General features: G+C 37.7%; 1 protein-coding gene across 1 annotated transcript in view; it reads right to left on the reverse strand.

Moving 5' to 3' along the window:
- Positions 1 to 25,275, reverse strand: part of Slx4ip (SLX4 interacting protein) — a 191,935-nt gene that overhangs the window by 10,404 nt on the left and 156,256 nt on the right. Inside the window, exons 5-6 of the mRNA XM_026385833.2 lie at positions 16,501 to 16,578; positions 13,865 to 13,953 (exon numbers count right to left, since the gene is read on the reverse strand). Of these exons, the coding sequence (XP_026241618.1) occupies positions 13,865 to 13,953; positions 16,501 to 16,578 (167 nt within the window). The remainder of the gene's footprint in view (positions 1 to 13,864; positions 13,954 to 16,500; positions 16,579 to 25,275) is intronic.

Below are 25,275 nucleotides of genomic sequence, written 5' to 3' on the forward strand. Positions count from 1 at the left end.
CTGGTACAATGTGATAGCACTTGGTAAAGTGTGGCTGGGGATACCTGGCATCAAAATTACCAGATTCCACTCCGATTCTACTGAATTTGTTACCTCCAAAGTGAGGGTCAGGGTATATACATTTTAAGCAAGCTCCCCAGTGATGCTTATACCCAGCAATTAATGAACTTCTGCTCTAAGGGTACATGAAATTAAAAACTGAGCAGAATCCAGCAGAATGATCCAATATAGCAAAACTCTGAACTCTGAACTACTCACAACTTGGGCCTCTGGGGAAAAAGATTTGGACCCACAGAAAAAGACCTAGTTTCATGGAGTCTCCACCAACAGGGAGATAAGAAACAAATATAGAATGTGTCAGGTGGTGACCATGCTATGAGGAGAGACACACATCTAAAGGTCCATGAGGTGTTATTTTGAATACAGTGTTCAGAGAAGGCTGCGTAGGCTGCAACGTGAGTTATGGACAGCGATCTGAGCGAAGGACAAGCTCCATGAGCATATGGGGAAGAGCATACCCTGAGGACAGAATATGCCTGGAAGTGTGGAGGGACAGCCAAGTAAACCAGGGCAAGGGGTCAGAGGGACAGGAGAGTAAACCAGGGCAAGGGTGTGTGCAAGTACTAGTGGTAGAGGGACAAATCTTAAATGGCTTTTTAAGGATGGGATATATCATTAAAGTGAGAAAGATGATATTATGCCTATGGAAAGTTGTGAAAAGAAAAACGACATTTTAAAAGGTTCACCTTGGGTGTTGTAGAGGGACAAGGACGGAGGCAGGAGGATCATGATAAGACACAGCAATAGTTCACTGAGAGATGATGGGTCTTGGAGGAAGCACAAGGTGAAGAAAAGTGCTCAGACTGGAAATATAATTTGAAGAAAGGCTCAAAAGAATGTGCAGGTGAACTGGACATGGCAGTTATGGGAAGAGAAAAGTAAAGGATGAATCCAAGTTCTGTGGTTTTAATAACTAAATGCACAGAGGAAGCTGCCATCTGTCACTGGAAGAAAATACTGAGGAGGGGCAGGCTTGGGAAAATAAAACCAAGAAACCTGTTTTAGATGTTGCTATGGGTTGAATGTGTTCCCTCTAAAATTCAGGTGTTGCCACTGTGATAGTATTAAGAGGTAGAGCCCTTAGGATGTGCCATGAGGACTCTGCCCTCAAAAGAGGACTTAACAGGACAAATTTGCCCCACTTGCCCTTCTGCCTTCCACTATGTGAGGACATAGCATTCTTCTCTTCTGGAGGAGGTAGCAACAAGATGCCATCTTGAAAGGAGAGACTGGACCCTCACTAGCTTACAGACCTGATGGCACTTTGATCTTGGACTTCCCAGCTTCCAGAGTAGTAAGAAATACATTTCTGTTCTTTTTAAAATTATCCAGTATGAGGCATCTTGTTACAGCAGCACAAACACAAGGACTTTTAGAATCCTCCTGGATATCTAAGTGGAGATGGTGAGCAGACAGTTAAGGTACAGGTTTCTAGAAGAGGACAGTCTGAGTTGCAGATACCAACCTGGGATAGGTGTTTAATGCCATGATGGGTTAGGATGAATTTTATCAAGGAATAAGTTTGCATGAGAAAAAGAAGTTGATAAGTTAAGGAAGATTCAGCCAAGGGTCTAAGAGGGAACTATGGGTGAAAAAAGAAAAATTGAGAAAATAAGAGGTCCCCAGAGGCAAGGGAAGAATGAAAGTACAGGGACACAGCCACACCAATGTTTATAGCAACACAATTCACAATAGCTAAATTGTGGAACCAACCTAGATGCCCTTCAGTAGATGAATGGATAGGGAAACTTTGGTATATATACACAATGGAACATTTCTCAGCATTAAAAGAGAATAAAATCATGGCATTTGCAGGTAAATGGATGAGGTTGGAGAACATAATGCTAGGTGAAGCAAACCAATCCCCCCAAACCAAAGGCTGAATGTTTTCTTTAATATGAGGATGGTGACTCATAATGGCAATGGGGTGGGGGAAGCATGGGAGGAATGGAGGAACTTTAGATAGGGCAAAGGGGAGGGACGGGAAGGGAGGGGACAAGGGGATAGGCATGATAGTGGAATGAGTTAGACATCATTACCCGAAGTACACATAGGAAGACCAAATCATGTGAAAATACTTTGTGAACAATCAGTGACTTGAAAAATTGTGCTTTATATGTGTAATATGAAATGAATTGCATTTTGCCATCATGTATAACAAATTAGAATAAATAATAAAAAATTATTTACTAAAAAAAAATTAAATGTCAATGAAAGTGACAACTGTATAGAATACACTGAGTGGCTGTGAGTCAAAACTGACCACTAGATGGAAGAAGTCCAAGACATAAGCTAGCTGGTTTTGGTGAAGTGCTGGGACCCAAGCCTACCTGACACAAGGTTGTGAAGGAAGTGGTGACATAAAGGAGACCAGAACTCTGCAGTAGAAACATGTGAACTATGCAAGGAACTGGAAGTTTTCTATAGCCCCATTAAAAAAGCAAAAATAAATGGGTGAAATTTAATTTCAATAATAATATAACATTAAATGTAATAAATAAAATGTAACATTAATCAATATAGAAAATACTGAGACATTTTATATAGCACGTCTATGATATTTTATATACTATATATATTATATAAAATGCTGGTGTGCATTATATAGGTATAGTACATCATTTCTAACTTGCCATATTTTCAAATTCTCAACAGCCAAATGCAGCCAATGATTATAGTACTGGCCAGTGCAGGTCTAGATAACACTTCAAAAAAATTCTACAGTAAGTAGGAGCAGAGAAAAACAGGCACTCACCAATAGGAATCCTCAATACAGCTAGTGAGGCTAGTATTGTTACTGTTATCACAGTCCATGGCCGATGCTGTTGGCCAGCCTGATTCCACATGGACATACAGCATGAGATGGCAATGCCAAGGCCTGACAAACATCGCCTCTGCTGAGAAACTCTTGTAGCTGGTTCTCTAGCATGTGCCTCAGTGCCCAGGACATCAATATTACCTGAGGGTGGAATTGATGGGGCAGATTCTTGGAGCCATGGTAGCAAGCAACTGATGACTCCAAGAGTCCTGTGGGTACACCAGTAAATCCTAGTTCTCCAGTACCACACAGCCCACCCCATGTTGTATGCTCATAGTACCTTCACAGCCAAGGGTGAAAACCTGTGTTAGGAGCTGTCCCAACAAACTTACTTTCAAGATTGCAAAATATCAAATGAAGGTGATATGAGGGGAAAAAAAGCTCTTCGGTGCTATTAAGATTTTTTTGGAAGGTGGTAATTATAGTAATGTGGTATTATTTGCCTTTATCTTTTGAGAGTTGGATCTGTTTTCTCATGGTTAAATACATACAGTTCTTCTGATTCTGTTTTATACACTATCCAATGAAAATAATTAATAACCCAAGAAGATTTTAAAAGTAGGTAATCTTGGGGCTGGGGATGTGGTTCAAGCGGTAGCACGCTCGCCTGGCATGCGCCGGGATGCTGGGTTCGATCCTCAGTACCACATTAAAAAAAAAAAAAAAGATGTTGTGCCCACTGAAAACTAAAAAATAAATATTAAAAAATTCTCTCTCTCTCTTAAAAAAAAGTAGGTAATCCACAGACTATTAGGATATATATAGCTGGGTGCAGTGGTGAATGTCTAATAATCCTGGAAATGCAGGAGGTTGAGGTTTCCTATCTCAAAATACTAAAAGGATTGTAGATGTAGCTCAGTGGTTAAGCACCCCTAAATTCAATCCCCAGGACAAAAAAAAAAAGTGTGTATATATATTATAGACATAGTCTTAGGGCACACTCAAAGTGTTACTGTTTCTCAGTTCCTCATGATCACAATCTGCTGAGAACCATACACCCAGAGCTGATCAAATCAGGATGATGCAGAGTACAAGGTTAGGGCAAGTGGAATCCAAGATTTCACACTCACTATTGGCTTCTGCTAGCACCAGTTTCTCAATCCCCTGATGGTTGGTTTCTCATTGACATTTCATTTTTGTTTGGGAAATTTTAATGCAGTGAGGTATATGAAGTACATTTTGGAAACTGGAAAGCATTGAAGAAATTTTCTTGACATTACTGAGAAGACAAAATCTGATGACTTCACAAACCATATGGAGTTTATAAAAAAGGAAAGGATGCCTTGCATTCCTGGAGAGCTTACATGATTCTCAGTGTCCTCTTCCTGACATTTCATGTGGTCCTCACTGAGTATTCAAGAGGGAAGACATCATCACTATTTTACAGATGAAAAGAACAAGACCCACACAGAGCAAGAAGTGTCTAAGGCCACACATTTAGTTTGGGGCAGAACAGGATCTGGAAGGCCTACCCCTGTGCACAACACTCTCCACCCTGCCTGGTGGCCACACGAGTCATGTGCTGTCATGGTCATGGATGACGCTGTAGAAAGAGGACAGTCAGAAGTCCTTGGTTCCACTCCCTGATCAGTCACTATCTAGCTGTGAGATTTGGAAAATTGGCTTATCTGCTCTGGGCATCAGTTTCCTCATTTGTAAAAAAAAAAAAAAAAGGATGAAATGAATATCTCTAGAATGGATACACATTTATTTATTTCCTGGGAACAATACTTGGATTTTATTCCAAGGAATCACAACTCAAAGTCCCATCCAATGTCCATGCATTTCAGGAGACCCTGTCTCCACATCTGACTTCAGAAATAGGCCTGTGACTCAGTTCAGATCAATCAGAGTACTGAGTTCATTAACTCAAAGAGGTGCATGACCCATACCATTCTAAGCAAAGGTCTGTTTTCTTCTGCCCTGAAAGTAAAGACCTAAGCTGCTAGGACCAACCAGCACATACAGGCTGAGAGTGAGCCAGCATAGTGGAAGGCAGAGCCCAAAAGGGTGAGGAACTGTTTAATGATATTCTCTGTTCTGATCAAGCTCTACCTAAAGTCTAGACTTTTCAGGAACATAAGCCAAAAACCTTCTTTTTTTGCTAAGCCATTTTGAGTTGGCTTTCCTGTCCCTTGAAAATGAAAAGGTTCAAGACTGATACAATCTCTTCTCAGGTTTGCTGTACTGAATAAGTTATTGTATGTGACAGCCTCTGCACTCTGCAAACAAAGCCCTTTGCAAACAATAAAAGCAGAGTAAATATATAATATCAGCTTATTTAGGGGTTACACGATAATATTAAAGCATAAAACTGGAATTACTTTCAATGCTTTATGACTTGATTTTCAAAGGGCAAAAAAAAGTTACTCTCATATTTTAGTGCAAACGCCTAAGTGTTTTCAGGAGCATGCGTGTTCTGAAATGTGATGATATAAAAGACTTGAGTTATAGAGAAGCAGACCAAAGCATGAATACAAGAATGACCAGTATCTTAAGACCACAATGCAGCATGGCTGTGTAGAAGCCCATGTCTTCAAAATGAGGAAGAACTCTCTTTTTCAAAATTCATATCTTATTCTTTCTTAAATTATTTGATAATAATATAAGGAAGTGAAAGGGACAGAATAGGGGGAGTAGAATAATAATGAATTAAAAAAAGAGAGACATTCAAATACACGTGTATTGACTTGATGGAACTAAAGCATAAAGGGAGTGAAATGAAAACCGAAAGCTACACCTCATGAATCCCCCTGGACTGAAATCATTTCTTTGAAGACCATGCTGGTGGTGGTGGTGACCAGCAAATGACTTGGTATAAGGACCAGCACCTGGTAAACTGGTCTCCATAAGATACTGTCCATGACCTTCTCCACTTCATGGAGGAGGACACTGATGATCTATGAGGCCAAGTCATCTGGCCATTTCCAAGAGTGAGAGGCCAAGCTTTGTTCCATATGACTCCAACCTCAAGTCCTTCCTCTAAGTACTTCACTCTCTTGTCTTTCCATGAAAGGATGGAACTCTAAGGGAAAGTAAAGCCAGGATTGCTGTTGCTGCTGCTGCTGCTTGGGTTAGTTGTGAAAACCCTGTTTTTTTTTTTTTTTCTTTAAAATAAATTTTTAAAAAAGTTATTTTCTTTTGAATTGATGATAATGAAACAGTTGTAATAAAGGAAAATACCAACAAGTAGCTGAAAAAAAATGTTACCCTAAAAATGAAATCAGTGTGCAAAAAAAAAAAAAAAATTAAGGAAGTGAATTTGCAGGAAGTACACATTTCACAGGGATTTTCCAGTTCACATTCACCTACCCTTGAGAACCTAAAAATAAATTCTGACCAATCTCAGCTCCCACTCTTGAGTCTCTATGCCATACAACTGTAACAGAACCTAAGGCATTCTGAAGAATTTGTGGGTCTGGACCAGTATTTAACACTCGGGGGTTCACAGACCACTCTGAGAGTTAGATGAAAGCCAGAAAAACAAACAACAACAACAACAACAACATTTAAAAAAAAATTCAAGAAATTTATGAATCATAGGTTAATCCCTAATTTAAAAGTAGAGGGAACTGTCTACATGAAGAGTTGGCCTACCTTTTTTGGGGGAGCCTATTAAAAATGCTTCCCCTCAACAGAGACCTAAGGCTAAAAAAATGCCAGCACAGGCAGCAAGGTAGCCAGCCCCTCATTCAGGGTGTTGCTCTCTCCTAATATCTCACCCGGCTGAGCGTGTGGGTGTGGACAGGACAGGAGAGGCAGGTATGGTGTAGTCCTGGCACCAAGGGAGTAGGGTCAATCAGAAAGGGGCTCCCAGTAGCCCTGGACACTAGTGGGAAAGAGGCATAAGGCCAGAGAGAAGACATCACAGATGCCTGTCTCATTTCAGAACTCTGCTCACAGTTGGCTCTCTGCCCAGGAATATGGAAGGAATAGCTTTTGCTATTTTCCTTGAACACAGACAGTCAGGTCCCCTCCTTCCAAGACTCACAGTTCATGATAGTAACAGCTTTTGTGGACTAGTCTGGGAACCTCATCCCCATCATGACATCGCTTCCTTGGGAAAATGAGTACTGAATTCTAAATCATCTGTTTGCTAATGAACTTTCCAAACATAATCCACTTGCATGTTGAACTCTCGCTGTGGGTGTTCTGAGGAGCATGCGCTTTTCAGAATTCTGTCCTGAGAAGTCTGCTGTCTCCCAATTCCTATTACCTTAGAGAAATGACTGAGTCTTTCGTCCACAGCCATATCTCATCATGATTCTACTGGCAGCTACTGGAAATGAAAGGTGTTTAAGTTGGGTGGTCTCTATACTTCTTCCTCCTCTAGATGCTGGTTAACAGAGCTCCCATTACACTGGCTAGTTATATGGGGCTTATCATAACCTTTTGGTATTTCAGTTTTTCCTGAAATGAGGGTGCTGACCTTCTTGGGAAAATAATATGTGCACACATGAATATTAGGTATTTTTCTCATTTCAAGCAGAGAGGGGAAGATGTACAGCAGTCTGCTGGTCTGGTGTTCATGGCATTAAATTAACTCTTCTCTGAGGAAAAAGGAAAATGATGACAATGATAATTAATACTCATAAATGCTTTAGAGTTTATAAGTCATTTTAATATTTATGGTTTCACTTGATTGCTAGGAAAACTTGGAAAGAATTACTTGGCAGATACCATTTTTATCTCTGCTTATCAGTCAGGGGACTGATGCTCAGAAGTCAAATGATGTGTCTAAGATCCTCCAGTGAATGAGGGAAAAGTCGGTGGTCAAAGGGAGGTTTTCACATTTTAACTCTGATATATTTTCCTTTTGTTCTATTCCCCATGATGTTTTTCCTAATTAAATCTGTGATGCAAATGGTTATTAAGGAGACATTACATGTCTCTGTACATAGGAGGAGGCTTATGTGAAAAAAATCACAAAGGATTAGAGGGCCCAGATATATTCTATAATATATCCTATCTATTTTTCCCTCCTAGTCTAATTCAGCAAAGGGCAGGTTCCTTGCAGGGGATGAAACATGAAATTATCTCATTCACGAATACTATTGGTTAAACACTTGGAAGAATTTTATTTTAGGAAAGAAGAACAAAACCCTAGGTTACTGTAACAAATAGTCAAAGTACACTTAATCTTTATCCAAGAAATTTTACCCAAGAAATATATTTTCTTATCTTCAGTGTCATAGTCTAGAAAAACTAACTCATAAAAAATATCTTCATCCCTATCACCAGCATTTCCATTGGGCTCCACCTGCTAGTCCATATAAGGGCAGATGAGAATGGTAGCTGTTAGAGTCCCCATCCCCATTCAAGGAAAACAGCCCATTCACAGGACCAGCTGAGGGTACTGCTCTAATCTGTTCCTTAATTATCTGTTGGTCTCATTATGACCTTGAAACCTGGTCACAATTGCCAGGAAAACAAGAGGGCTGTCAATCTAGACAGGTGTCAGGCATGAGAATTCTTTAACATTAAACAATAGTCTGATGTGAGAGAAGTGTTCAATTTAGTGCTCATGTACTGTGTCTTGTCAGGACATCTCAGTAATCCTCCCACGTGGATGATGCTATGGTGAGGACTCAGCCTCTTTTGCTGGGGCCACCTGCAGAAACCTGACAGCTATTTTCACAGCTAAGCTACACTCAAATGAAGTGTAACAGGCAACCCAACTACCTTATGATCTTAGTGAAGTCCCCCTGCTAAGAGGCAAAAAGAGAGCCTGGTCTCTAAAGATGCCTCATGGTCTTGAGGTCCCTAACAATGAAGTCCATTAGAAGAAGCAGAGAGCTTGGCTGTCCTTGAAACCTAAGGACCACAATTAGCATGATGCTGGTCAACACAAACAATAAAAAAGACCTCACATCACAAACTAAAATAATTTCCATAAGAATACCCAAAGAAAATGTAAGTAACTATTTGTCTAATATTGGAAAAAACAAAACACCAATTTTATCCAAAGCAGAAATCATTATGGAAAGCAGAGCTGAGGACACAGATTCCTATCATTAGGCAATGACATATGACTGAAAAGAAAAAGACAGACTCGCTAAAAGTTACTTTCCTTACTATATAAAGTCTTACATATACTATATATAAGGAGTCTTTGAAATATCATTATCAACAGAAAAACAGGTACAAAAACATAATTCACAAATGAGTAGGGTCCTAGTTAAAATAAATACACAGTGACTTCAGTTTTTTAAGTATGAAGTATGGAGAGATACAGATTTGATTGGTAACAGAGGGTTATCTTTGGGCTGAAAAATTTGAGTAATTTTTATTTTATTTGTGTATATCTGGATTTAAAAATTAGTTGTACAATTTTGGTAATCAGTTATTAAGGAAGAACTAATTTCAGAACACTGAAAAATGTGAATATGGAAGTAGCCTTTGTTCATTCAAGAAACTTTTCCTAGTGCTGCAGAACTCTCTTCTTAATGGCTTCCATGTAATTTACCACTGGTATTGTTTAGGAAACACAATAAGAAATGAGAATAATGAATTTTTAAAATCTACAATATATTATGAAAACCTGGAAAAATTATCCACTATTTTTTTAATGTTAAAAACAGTTCTTGTCTTGAATGAGCTCATTTATATTTATGCAAATATTCCCTTATGAAAGTTAAAAAAGTCTGTCATCGGGAGAGTATAGAAGCCAGTGAACAAACTGTTAAGCAGTTTCTTTTGTTCTAAAAATGTAAGGCCAAAGTGTTTCCTTGTAAGTACTATTTATCTTTCCCAAAATAAAATACAGCTCTGCCCTAAATGGTTTTTATCACAATTTAAAAATTCTAACAGTAAGCTCTTTTTTGTGTGTAAAATCATTTTATAGTTTTTATTCAGCTACATTTTCATCTGCTTCCTCTGATAGAAATTGTGTGAGAAAGGATGAGATAATCTGATACCCTCGCCCCACCCCATTTGATTGAGAGGAGGGTGAAGGCCCACAGAGCTTGGATTACACACAGCTGAGGAATACAACAGCCAAGCTAAAAATAACCCAACCTATGGTAGTTTATTGCTTGAGACTAATTTTCACTTCAATCCTATATTCATAAACTAGGAGATGTTTAATGCTAAACAGCAGCCTGACTGAAGAGAAGTGCCAATTTGGTGCTTAAATGTCCCTTTTGCCCAGATACCTTAGTAATCTTCTTATTCAGATGGTGCTATAGTATGGGCCTAGCCCTGTGTGATTGGGCCCCTCTGCAGAACCTCTGAGGCTATTTTCGAGTCTCAGCTACGACTCACATGAAGTATAAGGCCAAGAACCCACTGCGTTATGCATATATCCATTTTAAGGCAGCACCAGCCTATGTATCATTTTTTAAATTTCCTAGATGATCACAGACTTTGAACCTAAGACAGGTTAGGTTCAAAAGTAAGGAAGCCAGTCTATATTTTTGGCTTTTCCTTCTGAATGGTAGAAGGATCTAACTAAATACCTTTAGGAAAAGTGGAGGCTCTATTTGAGTTATATTTTTAGGTTACCAGGGAACTCTTCAGTACCCCTGATTTGCTAGACTGTAAGCTCCTTGTGCGAAAAAGCATTTTCTTATTTTTCTTTGTTTCCCCAGTGCCTAGGAGAGTTCCTGGCATCGAATTAACCCTCTGCAAATTATGTTAAATGTGATGGTCAGAGTAGATGAGAAGTGGCCTCCAGAGACTAGGAGAGCCTGCAACCAACACACAATGAAGCAGTAGCTTTGCCCTGTGCCTGAAATGTTCCATATATGTATAAAATTCTATGGTTATTCATACAATCTTAATAAAGGAATAATAGAAATTAACAATTTTAACTTCCTAAAAGTTCCAGGGCTATGCATCTGAGAAAGACAATAGTCTCTACATAGAGACTTGGTTTGCAAAGAATAAAATATTGCTGGAACAGAACACAGCTGAATGAAATAAAAATTTACCTTATGTTCTTCATAATTCTAAAGTAAAAAAACATGGGGCATAGGAGAACAACTAAAGGTAAAAACTCCCCAGCGCCATATCTTGCAATAGTCAAAAAACTGAGGCTCCAGGGTTTAGAGATTTCTTATGAGAAACTCTAGAAAGAAAAATACAATGACTCATTTCATAATAATGCCCTTTCTTCCCAAAGTACACAGCACAATTCCCACATCCCTAGCACATGGGCACTCTGTACAGAGTGATTGCAACACGGAGGACTGCCCTGCACTAATGTCCCGAAGTGGACAGAGAAATGCCGACTGCAGGGGGAACAGACCTCCCTGGTGTAGTGGGGAGTGGGGACAGTGCGGCTGCACTCGTTCTGCCCCAAAAGGAGCAAAGGAAGGGGATTTCCCCTTTGTACTGCTTGATCTGGGACAGTGGTTCTTTTGTGCACCACCTTTAAGAACTGAGAGCTGAGTGCAGCTGGCTTTCTTGTCTGAAGGCTGAAAGAATTCCTTGGCAGAGCAGTTTTGAATAGACGCTTCCAGATTTTCTAACAAATTGTCACTGAGACATTGATGATCCAAATGGGGTTGGGTGGGGTGGGAGGGAGTGAAGGAAAAGAATCAGTGCCCTCCAGGACTACAGCATGAGGAAGGCACCTAGCCCTTAGCTCAGGTACTAGTTCACTCCCAGTCACTTCTGTGGGCGTAGAAAAGTGAGTTAAGTAAACAATTATAGGAAAATAACTGAAGTTTATAGCCAATATAGCTACTCCTGGAGCCAAGTTCCCAGGCCTTGCCCAGCAGACATTCCTTGAGAATCACTACCAAGAGAGAATGAGAGGATCCTGCCCTTAGGCCAACATCAATTTAAACTGATAAAAGAATTCAAAGCTTGAAGGAAGTTCAAAGAATACTCAGGGGAGCCTGACATCACTGGCTTTGGGCATTTGAAGTGTATCAAGAGGAAGAAGAATGTCTTCTCTCTGGCAGAAGGCAACTCTGGCAGGGAAGGATTGTTTATTGATCCTTAAATATCTGAGCAGTAGGCTTGGCAGAGGTCAAATATCAATGAGGATTAAGCTATAAGACACTTCTGGTGGAAGGGCAGTGTGGTTGGCTTGATGAGCAATTTGCAGGAGAGGGCCCCTTACTTGACCTGGATATTTTACAGCCACTAGTGATCGCCAACCTGAGGAAGTGGTGGAGGCCTGTAAGGGGGGAGGTGCTCAGGTGAGAGGCCAGGGAGGAGGGAAGGTGCACAGAGCTTCACTGACTCTTTTGTGTTGGTGGGAAAGTGCATCTGTGAAGTGCAATAAGAGGTGGCCACAGAGAAAAAATGAACACAGAGATTGACCACAACCAAAAAGAACCCCCCCGCCAAAACAATGAAAAGAGCCTCATGATGTCTATGACATTTTTCTTATAACGTGGTTAGCTGTGATAGTATTATTGCTAGAAATTCGAACACTTTACAGATAAAGAAACTGTAAAAGGGTCAGACTAGTCAACTTTTCAGAATGAAAATTCTCAACATTTAGGAAGTGCTCCAGCTTATAGGATTTATATAACAGCAGCTATAGAAAACTTACATCTGTATAAATACCAAGGCCCCTAAGGGGGATAACGTTTCATTTATATTGAGATGTTTTAATTCCCGCTTAATAATTTAAGATACTAGGTATTAATATTGCATATCAGATACAAGATCTAATTTCTTCTGTATTCCATCTGAAAGCAATAACACTTTCTGGCACAGATAATTGTTGTTTTCTTAAACCACAGATCAGTTTCTTTCTTGCTCTGAAAATCAGTTAAACAATATTATATTAAAGCTGTATGCCAACAGCATTACTATTTAAGAATTTATTAATTTACTAAGAAAAGTCAACATTCTGGAAATATTTCAAAGGATAAACTTTTACTACTTCTTGCCAAAGTTGCTTCATTTATTTCATTTAATATGTACATTGTAAAGTTTTTTGATGGGTGAAGAAGAGGAAACATAAGGGTCACACCGGCTTTTCTGTAAGAGTCCTCTGCTCAAAAAGAAGGAATCTAAATATAAATATAAGTTCTCTGCTCTTTACTTTTCCTGGGTCTCTATTCTCTTTTATAGCCTCTGAAACAGTCTCCTTATATATTTGTTTAAGATGAGATAAGAAACTGGTTATAGACTATGTAGGCCAAATTTCAAATTTCATATGAATTAAAAAATAATAAACATCAGGGATAATTTAATATTCCCATAAATTATCTTGGAAGCATAATAATCATGTCATACTTCAAGGCTGGGTTAATGTCTGTTAGATTTTTTTTTTCTGTTAAAGTTTCAAGTTGTACATCTAATACTATTAAAAAAGTTTGTACAGAGGTAAGTAGATTGAACCATGACTGCAGCAAGATACAAATAATACAAGGAGTCTCTGTCAAGTGTACATGGTAAGCTTAAAAGGCAAAGCTCTAAACTACAACACTAAGCATGTTTTATGTTTTTCTATGAGAAGAAAACTGATGAAACAGAAACAGGCCTGGATGGAGCTAAAGGCTTAGCATGAGAAAAGACAGAGGGAAAGAGGGAAAGAGGGAGAGGGAGAATGAACCCTATCAGCTGCGAAATAATACACTGGGGAGAAATACTGGTTCTCATGAAAATGTTAGTGATTCACAATGGAATAAAATTCAAAAGCCACTGACCCCAGTGAAAACTTCCAATGGAAACATGTGGATTTTGCTTTATTTGAATACTATCACCAAGCACCATCATAGTGTTTGCAATGTGTTGCTTTTTAATTTAAAATTGATGTTGAAAAGATACTGCTGATCAAATTAAATATTCAAGGGTCTTCAGGAACTAAGAGATTACAACAACAACAAATTAACACATGCATCAGTATTAACATGCAAAATAGGCACAAGAATTTTGGTCCCCAAACGTATGTATTACTGAGTATTCAATGGTTGAATAACAACAGAAAACACTTCTGTTGTTTTTCTACTTTTTTCTACTTTTTACAGTAACTCAGCATTGAAGCAGATTTATTTATTTACGGCATTTTTTTATACATACCAATTCTTCATTCTGATTTGCCAAAATATCATGATTAAATTCAAGCTGACTAACACAGACCACAAATCTGTCAGGGAATACACGGAGTTCTGTATAAAATGAAGAAAATAAAGTTACTGAAGGCTTCAGAAAACTATGAACACAGATACATGTGTTCCCATATTTTTTCATTCATTTTATGCTATGGCAATATGCAAGTATATATAAGACGAGTGTCTCTTTTCCCCACCATCCTTCCAGTGTTTGCCATCAATAGGGCAGGATGAGCACTAAGCCTTAGGGAGTTGAGGAGGCTGCAAATTGGTCCACCTGAGCCCCTAGACCATTATACCACATGGAGCCCCCAGGCAGGGCCTTTGTAGCTTTCTCTCTGTATCAGTTTGCTATTTTCTTGTTAGAACGCATATCTGAAAAATAGTATCAGTGTTTTCTAATGAGTGTGTAGACTTTAGAGAAAAAGGAAGAATATTAGCTAAAAATCAAATAATGTGACACATTAATGTTTTTCGTAATTTGTTTATCATCTTCTTGGTCAGTTGGTCTTACAGAAGGTCTCCTACATTAGAGGGCAAACTCCTAAGATGAATGTGACCATAATAACAGTAGCTTCTGTTAAGACTTCAGATTATTAAGGGAATGGTTAAAGGTGCATGGTGAAGACAAGACAACTACACTATAGTAATTGTAATCTATTACTTCAGCTTTTAAAGCAAAGCCACTAGCTTTTGGATGGGGTAGGGCAAATGAATTGCAGGACAGGACTCTGCAACAGTCAATGAAGGGGACACAAAACAGTAACACCACTGGGATCTTCTCTTGTACGTCTGCCTACCAGCCCCCACTGAGCTCTGAGGTGATGTCAGAATATCACAATGGATATTCTGAATGAGTGGAAAGGATCTCTTCCTTTGTTAATACTTGGTGTATTGCTCGAATATTTTTATAATATATGTGATTTATATTTGTGACAGAAATAAAGTCATTTTTCTAAAAGAGAAAACATGTGACCAATTTTTAAAAATATGGATACTATGAATCATGTAAATGGAGTCTCTTACATAAATTGCACAAGAGGGCACTGTCTGAGGTAATAATGTGTCAATTTGGTATACTCAGAAGCCAAACACAGAGATGTCAACAGATGCAGATGCACAATTTAAACACAATGAACACCTTATACTGTTCAGCTAGGTTAAATTATACAAAAAGGCCAAAAGAATTGACATTCTAGCAACAGATCTCTCTTTACCCCCTGGACCACTGTTATTTCCTCTTATTCTAATTCATCCTACTTAACACAGAAGGTTAACAAAACAGTTCTACTATTTGCCTCAAGAGTTTGTCATGGCTCCCTAGTGCCCAGCATACATAGATAGGCAAACATTCAATGCCCTCCATGACTGGTGCCTAACCTGTTGGTCTGGTCTTTCTTCCAAATAGAAAGCCATCTTTCTCAAGTTGGGGCCCAGGTGTGTTTATCTGACCCCACATGAATGTTACATCTGGCTTGGTGACTATGGATGGCCTTTGAAAAACCAGATAACAAAATTATCAATTCAGTTACTATTTGTTCATTAGTTCTTAAAATATTATTAAGATAAACAATAAGTAGTCTCCCATTTTATGGAAGGGGAAACCAAGCCATAGGATTCACTCTATGTCTCCCTTTTGTCTCCCAAATCAAAAAATTGAAAGAGTTCAGTAGTGGATCACAATTGTAATTCAAAATTACCAGTTCATCAAATGATTTCTGTATTTAGTACTTCTATTTATTCCTCTGAAAATAAAAAATGATAGATTTGGAATACTTGGTACCAGGTATTGTATCAACAGAAAGCTACTTCTGTATTCCTTTACTCTGTTTTGGTTATAATTGAGAGTTGTTTTATTTTACTAGTTACATAGATTTAGGCAATGACAGTCCCTATTAAGAAGGATAGCTAGGATGTATTTTACCAGGCACAAGGTTAGCTAAATTAGTTTTATAAGAGAGGTGAACAAGGTGGAAGATCCATTAAGAGAGTAAGATATGCAAGCAGCACACTTCAAGTTAAGAAAGTGAAGGTATCATGAAGATTCCAGGGGCAAACTTCCATAGAGCTGATTTTTAAAGTCCTTGTTTTGTATATACTGACATAGTGATGGGAACTTGAGTTAAATTTTCTTTCCAATGCTCAGAGAATTCTTGGAGAATGGTCACTATCTTCTAACTTTGTTGTTCGCTGGATAAGACTGACATCATTTTCTCAGTGAACATCTTGGTTTGAGGGAGTGAGGGGTGGAATGTAGCCTAATTTCACACTTAGAGAATGGTCTTGATGATTCTAGGCTGGGAAAAGGCTTTCTTATGTACACACTTGATCTGCATCCCAGGGCCTTGCTGTGTGCTGACAATAAAGATGCAACTCTGGACACTCAATGAAAGTGCTGAAATGCATCAGGAAAGTAAAATGTAGTGTGGTCCAGCTCAGTATTCTCATTCAGTAAATGCAGTATCAATTGGGAGAAAAAAATCACAAATGTTTGACAATATACAATGACATGAAGGCAATGAAGGAAGTAGGAATTTCTATTTCTTAATTTTTATTTCTTCTCTATGGCAAGTTGGTTGTGTAAACAAGAAATGAGCTCCCTACCAGTATTCTGTGAGCTCTCAATGCAGCGGAGGTGTATCCCTCTCTTGAGGAAATAGGCTGTGATCTGAAAGCCATAACCTGTAAAATGAAAGGGACATTATTGGATTATAAGCTGGTTTGGCACTGAATCCCAGGGGCCCAGTCCAGTGCCTGCCACGCAGTATGAATTCAAACATTATTTAAAAAAGGAAATAGCAAAAGAATCAGCAGAGGGCCCCAATTGAGGCAAAGATCGGACATTACTATCTGGGTTCTTCCAGAAGGCCCAGCCATAACACCTGGCATGGTACCTTACCTGAAGTAGCTCAATTACTTCACTTGTAAAATGAGATAAACAAGAAGGTCTAACATATCTGAAAAATTAGGGCTTTCTGATAGGATGATTAATTCAGTGTAGATTGATGCTTAGATCTTGGCATCTTTTGATATTTATTACTTATTAGCTCACAAAAAGAACAGTTTAATATTATTTGAAAATGAGTATTTTCTATAAGTAAATTACCCTCCAATTCAAATACAGCTAAGTATTCATACAGAATGAGATTAAAGAAACATGGCATGTATCCAACCCCCCCCCCCCCCCCCCAATGCACTGAAAGCTGTAAGTGAAGAGGACAGAATTAAGTGTTAGAAAGTATATGGTGTTAAGTTTTTTGAGTTCTCTGTATACTGCTAAGAGCCACAGCCAAGTAATATGATGCATGGCATTTTTGGTTGAAAGCTGACGCCAGCTAGCCATTGAGATGATAAGATTTGCATTCATATGGATATTGGACTCCTGCTGTCCACCTTGGCCTGCTACACACTCCTGGAGAGTTCCCATTGGTTGGGGAAGTGCAGTAGGAGGGAATTCCGGGGGAGGAACTTCCTCTGGGTTCCAGGAGAACACCACGTGGGTCCATCAGGATTGTTCCCGGCAGCATACGGGGCATTGGCGGCATTTTCAAATAATAAAGTTTGTTCCTGCTTGAGTGGCTCGTGATTTTGTGTCTAGCCAGACTGCGGCAATATACCCTAGAGATTAATACTCTATCTGACGTGTGTGTGGCAAAAATTTGCTCCCAAAATGTAGGCTTTCTCTTCACCTCATTATTTCTTTGCTGAAAAGAAGCTTTTTAGTTTGAATCCATTCCATTTATTGATTCTTGATTTTTATTTCTTACACTTTAGGAGTCTTATTAAGGAAGTTGGGGCCTAATCCGATGTGATGAAGATTTGGGCCTACTTTTTCCTCTGTTAGGTACAGGGTCTCTGGTCTAATTCCTAGGTCCTTGATCCACTTTGAGTTGAGTTCAATAAATGTAGTGGCTAAGGAGCTGAACAAGCACTTCTTAGAAGAAGATATACAATCAATCAACAAATATATGAAAAAATGTTCAACATCTCTAGTAATTAAAGAAATGCAAATCAAAACTACTCTAAGATTTCATCTCATGCCAGTCAGAATAGTAGCTATCAAGAATACAAACAACAATAAGTGTTGGCGAAGATGTGGGAAAAAGGCACACACATACATTGTTGGTGGGACTGCAAATTGGTGCAGCCAATCTGGAAAGCAGTATGAAAAATTCTTGGAAAACTGGGAATGGAACCACCATTTGACCCAGCCATCACACTCCTCAGTCTATACCCAAAGGACTTAAAAATAGCCTACTGCAGGGACACAGCCATATCAATGTTTTCAGCAGCACAATTCACAAGAACTAAATTGTGGAATCAACCTAGATGCCCTTCAATAGATAAATGGATAAAGAAACTGTGGTATAGGGATTGGGGTTGTGGCTCAGTGGTAGAGTGCTTGCCTAGCATGTGCAAGGCCCTGGGTTCAATCTTCAGCACCACATAAAAATAAATGAATAAATAAATGAAGGTATTATGTTCAACTACAACCAAAAAAAAGTAAACTAAAAAAAAAAAAAAAAGAAACTGTGATATATATACATGGTGGAATATTACTCAGCATTAAAAGATAATAAAATTAAGGCATTTGCAGGTAAATGAATATAGTTGGAGAATATAATGCTAAGTGAAGTAAGCCAATACCAAAAAACCAAAGGCAGAATGTTCTCTCTGATAAGTGGATGCTGAACCATAATGGGGGATGGGGTGGGTAGAATGGAGGAATTTTGATTGGGCTAAGGGGAGGGGCGGCGGCATGGAGGGGTTAGGAAAGATGGTGGAATGAGACAAACACCATTACCCTAGGTACATGTATGACTGCATATGTGGTGCAACTCTATATATCATGTACAAGCGGAGAAATGAAAAGTTGTGCTCCATTTGTGTGCAATGAATTGAAGAGCTTTCTGCTGTCATGTATACCTGATTAGAACTAATAAAAAATAAATTTAAAAGAAAAAAAAAGAAAGTATATGGGGGCAACTAGAGTTCTCATATGCTGTTGGCAGGAGTACAAACTGGTAAAGTTACTTTGAAAAACGCCTGAATATCTAAAGCTGGGCTTAAGCATGAAAATAGTAGTCATAATAGCATTCTTCAAGATATTCTCAAACCAGGAAAAACCAATGCAAAGATCCATTAACAGAATTTTAAAGATATTGCCATATAGTGAAATATTACACTGCCTCTAAAAATGAATGAGCTACAACTACAGGCAATAAGAGCAATAAATAGCACACACATGATACTAAAAAGTAAAGCCTTTTAAGAGAAGTAAATCTCATTTGTGAAAATGGCAACAGTGCCTTCAATCTTACAGGTTGGTAATGGACTGTCACATAATTCAAAGAACATACCAGCCTTATTTCTTCCCCCTTCCCTTTTTCCCTCTCCTCCAGGCTCCTTTCAAGTATAAACTATTCTGTTGATGAATTCTTGAAAAGGTCAAGAAACAATGTTTGCAGTTAGCACATTCAAGTAGCTGGTGGAAGAATCAGAAGTGAAAGGTTAAGAGAAAGTGAAGGACCCCAGGTACAGAGACAACCTCAGGAAATGGCTAAGCTTCCAAGACAATATTTTACCATGGAAGAACTGAGAATTACAAGAAGTAGTCTCAGGACCATTAGACTAGGTCTAAGGAAACCAATTTCCCTGGATCCCCCTAAAGTCCATAACAATAATTGTTTTAAAATATCTTTTACAGAGAACATAAACCAAAAACGAAGTTTCTACTTTTGCATTCAATTTCCTTCTGACACCCTGATAGAAAGATCCAGGACCTCAGTGAGTGCAGACTTGATGCTATGTCCAAACAAGCTATGGCTCTGACAGCACAATTGCTTTAGTCATGCAGATTGTGAAACGGCAGTGACATCTATGAAAGGATAATCTCCAGATTTACTGAGATGAAATATACTTTTTCCCAACACACTTGAAAATGGATTGCATTTCAGTCATGTGGCTTTCCTCTGCTTAAAATGTTAAACAAAACATGCACACCGTTGGCATTACTCTGAGTGCTCTGAAACAAATATTTCATTCCTTAGGCCACTGAGAGAATGGAAGTCACTTCTACCTCTGTTTATTTGTCCTACTGCAGGGGGAGCAGGGTTATAAGAGATGAATCGTTAGCAATTTTGAACTCACAAACACAGCAAATTTAGAAGTGATTTTTCAAGTAATTATTTATGAGCCTTCCGAAGGACTAAACAATAACAACAAAAATGTGCCATATCTAACTCATTCTGCCTTTGCTGATTTACAGCTCTAGGTGATTAGGGTTCAGATGGCATGTTCAAAATCTCAGTCTTCTTCCTGTACAAAATCTCTAGCAATAAAATATTATCATGAGAAAGGGGCTAAATGTAAAGCTGCAGCTGAGTTTAGATAACTGGAGATACCACGATACCACTTGAGAACAAAATGCTACCGGGACAACTAAAAAATAAAGTCCCAATATGACACTTTTTCCTACAGTAAAATAAGGTATATTCTAATTGATTTATTACTGAAACTACTAGGAAAATTGGATTTATTGAAACCTGGCTACCTGCACTGACAACCCTCTGCAAGATGAGAATCATTCCTGAATTGGTACCTTGTTATATTAGTGGCTTCAATGGAAAACCTGGCCTAATGGCATCTACAAGTGAAATGGCAAGTTTAACATGTAAAAAAGATTTGCACCTGCTTAGTCCAAATTCCACTGGTCATATGAAACTTGATTGTTTAAAGAGAAACCTGAAGAGAGATTAAACACAAAAGGTACTTGTGTCAGTTCTTATGGCAAACTAAATTTGATCTATAAACAGAGAAAATGACTGCTGCTGAAAGATACTGAACTGAAATGCTTTAGGGAGATGTATTTCATTTATCCATAGATAACAGGCAGTGATACAGACTACTCTCTTATCTTTGCTCTTAATGAAAAAGACTTTAGAGAGTTCAACAGGCCACTGGGATTTTGTACTTAACTAGGGCTAAAGCAAAGCTCCACTATTCTCTGAAGCTAAACAGCAATTTGGCAAAGAATCCAAGAAGCCCTTTGCTTTTCCTACTCAGGCACCAGTTCCCAGCTTGCAGCACTTGTGTTCTAAATACAAAAAATCTGAGTCAGTAGGAGATTCAGGGAAAATGTGCAAATGGAAATCATAAAGTGAAAACCTTTTATTGGAAAAAACTATCTAGCTATAGTATTCCAAAATTATGAAGTACTCACAAATCATATTGAAGTACACCTACATCATCAAAATACTACAGGTTGAGCATCCCTAATGAAATTCCAAAATGTCCTGAAATCTGAAACTTTTTGAATACTTAAAAAAGTTTCATATTTAAAATGTTTTCATACTTAAAATGTTTCATATTTCTGGAGCATTTCATATTTCTGATTTTTCAATTAGGTATGCTCAAATAGTAAAGTCTACACAAATATTCTAAAATCCAAAAAACTGAAATCTGAAATACTTCTGGTCCCAAACATTTCAGACAAGGGACACTCAACTGAGCATGACATTATTGCTCAAATAACTAATTCATACTCAAATTTCTCCACATGTCCCCAAATGTATATCACTCATTTCCCCTCAAGCTAGGACTCAACCAAAGATCATGCATTTTTAACATATATATTCTCTTATATCTCCTTTAATCTGAAATATTTCCCTCTCCATTTTCCTCCCAAATTTTTAAATCAACTGGGCTGTCATTAACTTAATAAAATAACCCCTATTCTGGATTCGAACTTAAAACAAAACAAAACTCAACTGCCTAAATACAAATTTTCAGCCTACATTCTCTTTTAGAATGCCAGCCATTTAAAAACTGACTTCTCCTTTAACTGCTCTAGGAAATTTAAGGTTCAAACTAAAGCTATAATTACAGTTCAAAATCTGGAACATAGATGACTTGAAGATTTAGTTCTAGTGATAATTTCAAGGAAATCAAAATTTAAATTTGTAGATGCTTAAGATTATGGCAAAGGTAAACTTACTCAGGGAGGCTGGATAGCAGTCTCATATTTGTCTTAAGAAAGGACACTTCATTGCAATCAGACTATCATGTGCTAATGCAGAAGTTGTTTTGTATTGTAAGCTACTTCAGTCATGTGACTGTTTCCAGTTGAAGCCATGAGTCAGTTTTCATATCCATCTGAAGACTTGGTTGTGGCTTAATAGAGGATAGAAAGAAAGAGGCTGATAACTGCCAAACATGTTGACAATATCTTGAGTTCTAGACTAGACCAGGAACATATTACATAAAAGATGGAGAATATCCATCCATTCAGAACATTATCAGAAGCCCTAGAGTGGAGAGGGCAGAGAAATCATGAGTTTGATATTATCACTTAAAACACAGAGAGAGCAGATATGAGACGGGGACTTAGGAAAAAACTGCCACTGGGTGTTCTGAAACACATTATGGGCCTACATATGACCTTCACCATTGCTGGTGATGGGTGGAGCTGGGAAAAGGCATTGTTCTGTGGGAACCAAAAGCCAAGAGTCCTGTCATAAGTTTAAGAACATACACAGAGAATCCTAATCTCAGACCACAATTGGGAAACAATTTGGGTGGGTAAGTGGAATATTTAGTCCTAGGCTAAAAATTTCGCTTATTACCCAAGACATTTAGAGACTCCAAAAAGGTTCCCTTGAGATAACATTTCATGTCCTTAAATAAGGACAGTACTAGACTCTGAGTCACAATAAAACTATGTTTCTTTGATGCCAAAACAAATGGGGCAAACTGGTGAGTTTCATAAAAATATTTTTTGAAACTGAATAAAGCAATTATTTGAGGCCAAATTTATTTAGAAAAAACACAGATTTTCCACCTGTCATCCTGTGGACAATAGTAATACCATAGGACACATGTGCTATTAATTTTATTATCTTCAGGAATCAACCATGATTGGTAAACAGTCAATGATAAAACTTTAGGGGGGAGACAAAAATTAGAATAAAACAGACTGAGAAATTATCACTTTGGATCTCTTCTCCATACTGCTTTCCCACCTTTTGTTTGTTAAAAATATACCCTTAGCATTAACTATAAAAACCATGTTTAGATAATATGCAAGCACAGATGAAATCATGATCAACACTATGGTTCCCACAATCATAATTCTGCCAGGTTGTGCATAATGATGAGACTGATATAATATTGTGTACTTATAAAACTCAATGTTCTCTAGAAAACTTTTTATACTCATCTTTAAAGAATTATGCAAAAAAGAAACAGATTTTTAATAAACCTTCTATATGATGTAGCTGGTTGTTTGAACTGCTAACTGTTCAAGCAAATGCCTCAGCAACAGCTTTTAAATTTCCTGTGCCTAAGGAGGAATGCCAGATGAAGCACATCCTCTGTGGCCTGTTTTGCAGAGGATGTATTCCAACTCTAAGATTTTAGGACCATGTGCAACAAGAAGAGTTCATGAACCACCGGGCTCTTCTAACAGAACTGTGGAATCATACAGCAAGAATCAACCTTGAGTAGTCAAAAAGTCCACTTTCTGTTTGTCAGCCAGGATCACATTTTTTAAAGACAATACCAAAATACCAAGTGAGATGATGTCACAACTATGCATGTGCAACTTAATTCTTCCTACATTGATCAAACCAACATGCAAGCTTAGTGCCTAAGGTAACTGGAAAAGGGGTAGATTTTGGAGGGAAAATGAAGAGTGGTCACAGCTTATTTAACAGGGTCTGCAGCAACTCAACTCTACCCATCAGCTGCCACTGGAAATTAGGGAACAGAAAAACCTGCTAATTCAACCTTTTATGTGAAATTTCAAATTTCCATTGAATTTAGAATTTTAAAACATTAAGTGCAATCCAAATAAAATGTAACCTCTAATCTGAATTCCTCACATTTAGTTGAAGTTCATTTTTTTTTTTTTTAATGTCTTCAACAGAGCTAAAGGAAAGCTGGCCACTTCCAAATGCTTAAAGATATGGTGTTCAGTTTCAATCTAGTCATTTATACTAAGTTTAAATAAACTATGGTTCTTAACTTCATACCCTGGGGAATGTTTTTCTACATTTAATTCATATTTCTGACTCTTTTAAAAAAAGCCCTGACGTTAAAGATATTTAGTTAATAATTTGACTCAATGTGGAAGGGAATGGAAAGATTATACAATTTTAGAAATCATTAATTGCATAAATGTTTGTGAACTATATTAAAAAATCAGAAAACTTCCTTAACTTAAAAAGAGACCTGGAAAGATGGGAGTGACATGAATGTTCTTGATTAGGTGGGCTAACAGTCATAAAGATGTGAATTGTCTTATTATTTATTTATTTATCAATTAAACATGTACTAAACTGGATAATACCAGTTAAAAATCACAGTGAAATTATTATTATTATTGTTAGCAGTAGTAGTAGTAATAGTAGTAGTAGTAGTAGTAGTAGTGTATTGAGGAGGCAGTTTGGTAGTGAGGATTGAACCCAGGGCTTTGTATATATTAGGCACGTACTCTACCATGAGTTACATCCCCTGCCCTAATGCTAATATGCACTTTATTTGCTTGATCTATTAATTAATGAGAATAATGGGACAAACTCTCCCTCTTTCATATTAACCAATTTTCTTTAGTTCCTTCCATTTTGTATATTTTTTAGAAACTGCATTATGTACATATAGATTGAGAATTATTATATGTCCAATGAATACTAATGCCCACTTAATATTTGATGGTACTCTTTATCTTAAGTAATGCTCTTTGCCTTAGTATTTCATTTGATACTAATCGACTTGTTCTAGCTTGCTTTTCAATAGAATTTATCAGGTATACTATTTTCCTTCCTTTTTTTTCCTTGACTTTTTCTGAGGTCTTATATTTTAGGAATATGTCTTATAAACAGCATATGAATAAATATTTTTAAAAATCCAGACTTACAAAGTTTCATTGTGATTATCAATAAATTTAGATTATTTCCCAGCATTTCTTTTGTGTTATTTCATTTTCTATTTTTTTTTTAAATCTCAAATCTACATTAAAATTGGAATTTTCTGTTTCTCTTGGGAAAAAAGTATTCTGTAGCACTTGGCCTATATTCTCACAAAGCACTAAGTAGTCATTGGCAGAAGCTACTGCAAGTTATTACGGCAAATTAAGAGGAGGCCATCAGCCCAGGTGGTTTCTACAAACAGATACTTAGAGGCATTCTTTATAACTGGTTAATTTTGAATTGAGCTTTATCCAATTACAGATAATCAACTAGCCAATCTGTTATATAACCAGGGACTCCCCATCAAACCATACCCAAATAAGGATAATGCCTACCTGCAGCCAATCCAGTAATTTTTAAATTATGCTTTCATGTTTACCCTATAGCTTGGTGCTCATTATGCTCTCTGAAC

The sequence above is a fragment of the Urocitellus parryii genome, chromosome 6, assembly GCF_045843805.1.
Source record: "Urocitellus parryii isolate mUroPar1 chromosome 6, mUroPar1.hap1, whole genome shotgun sequence".
Lineage (NCBI taxonomy): Eukaryota > Metazoa > Chordata > Mammalia > Rodentia > Sciuridae > Urocitellus > Urocitellus parryii.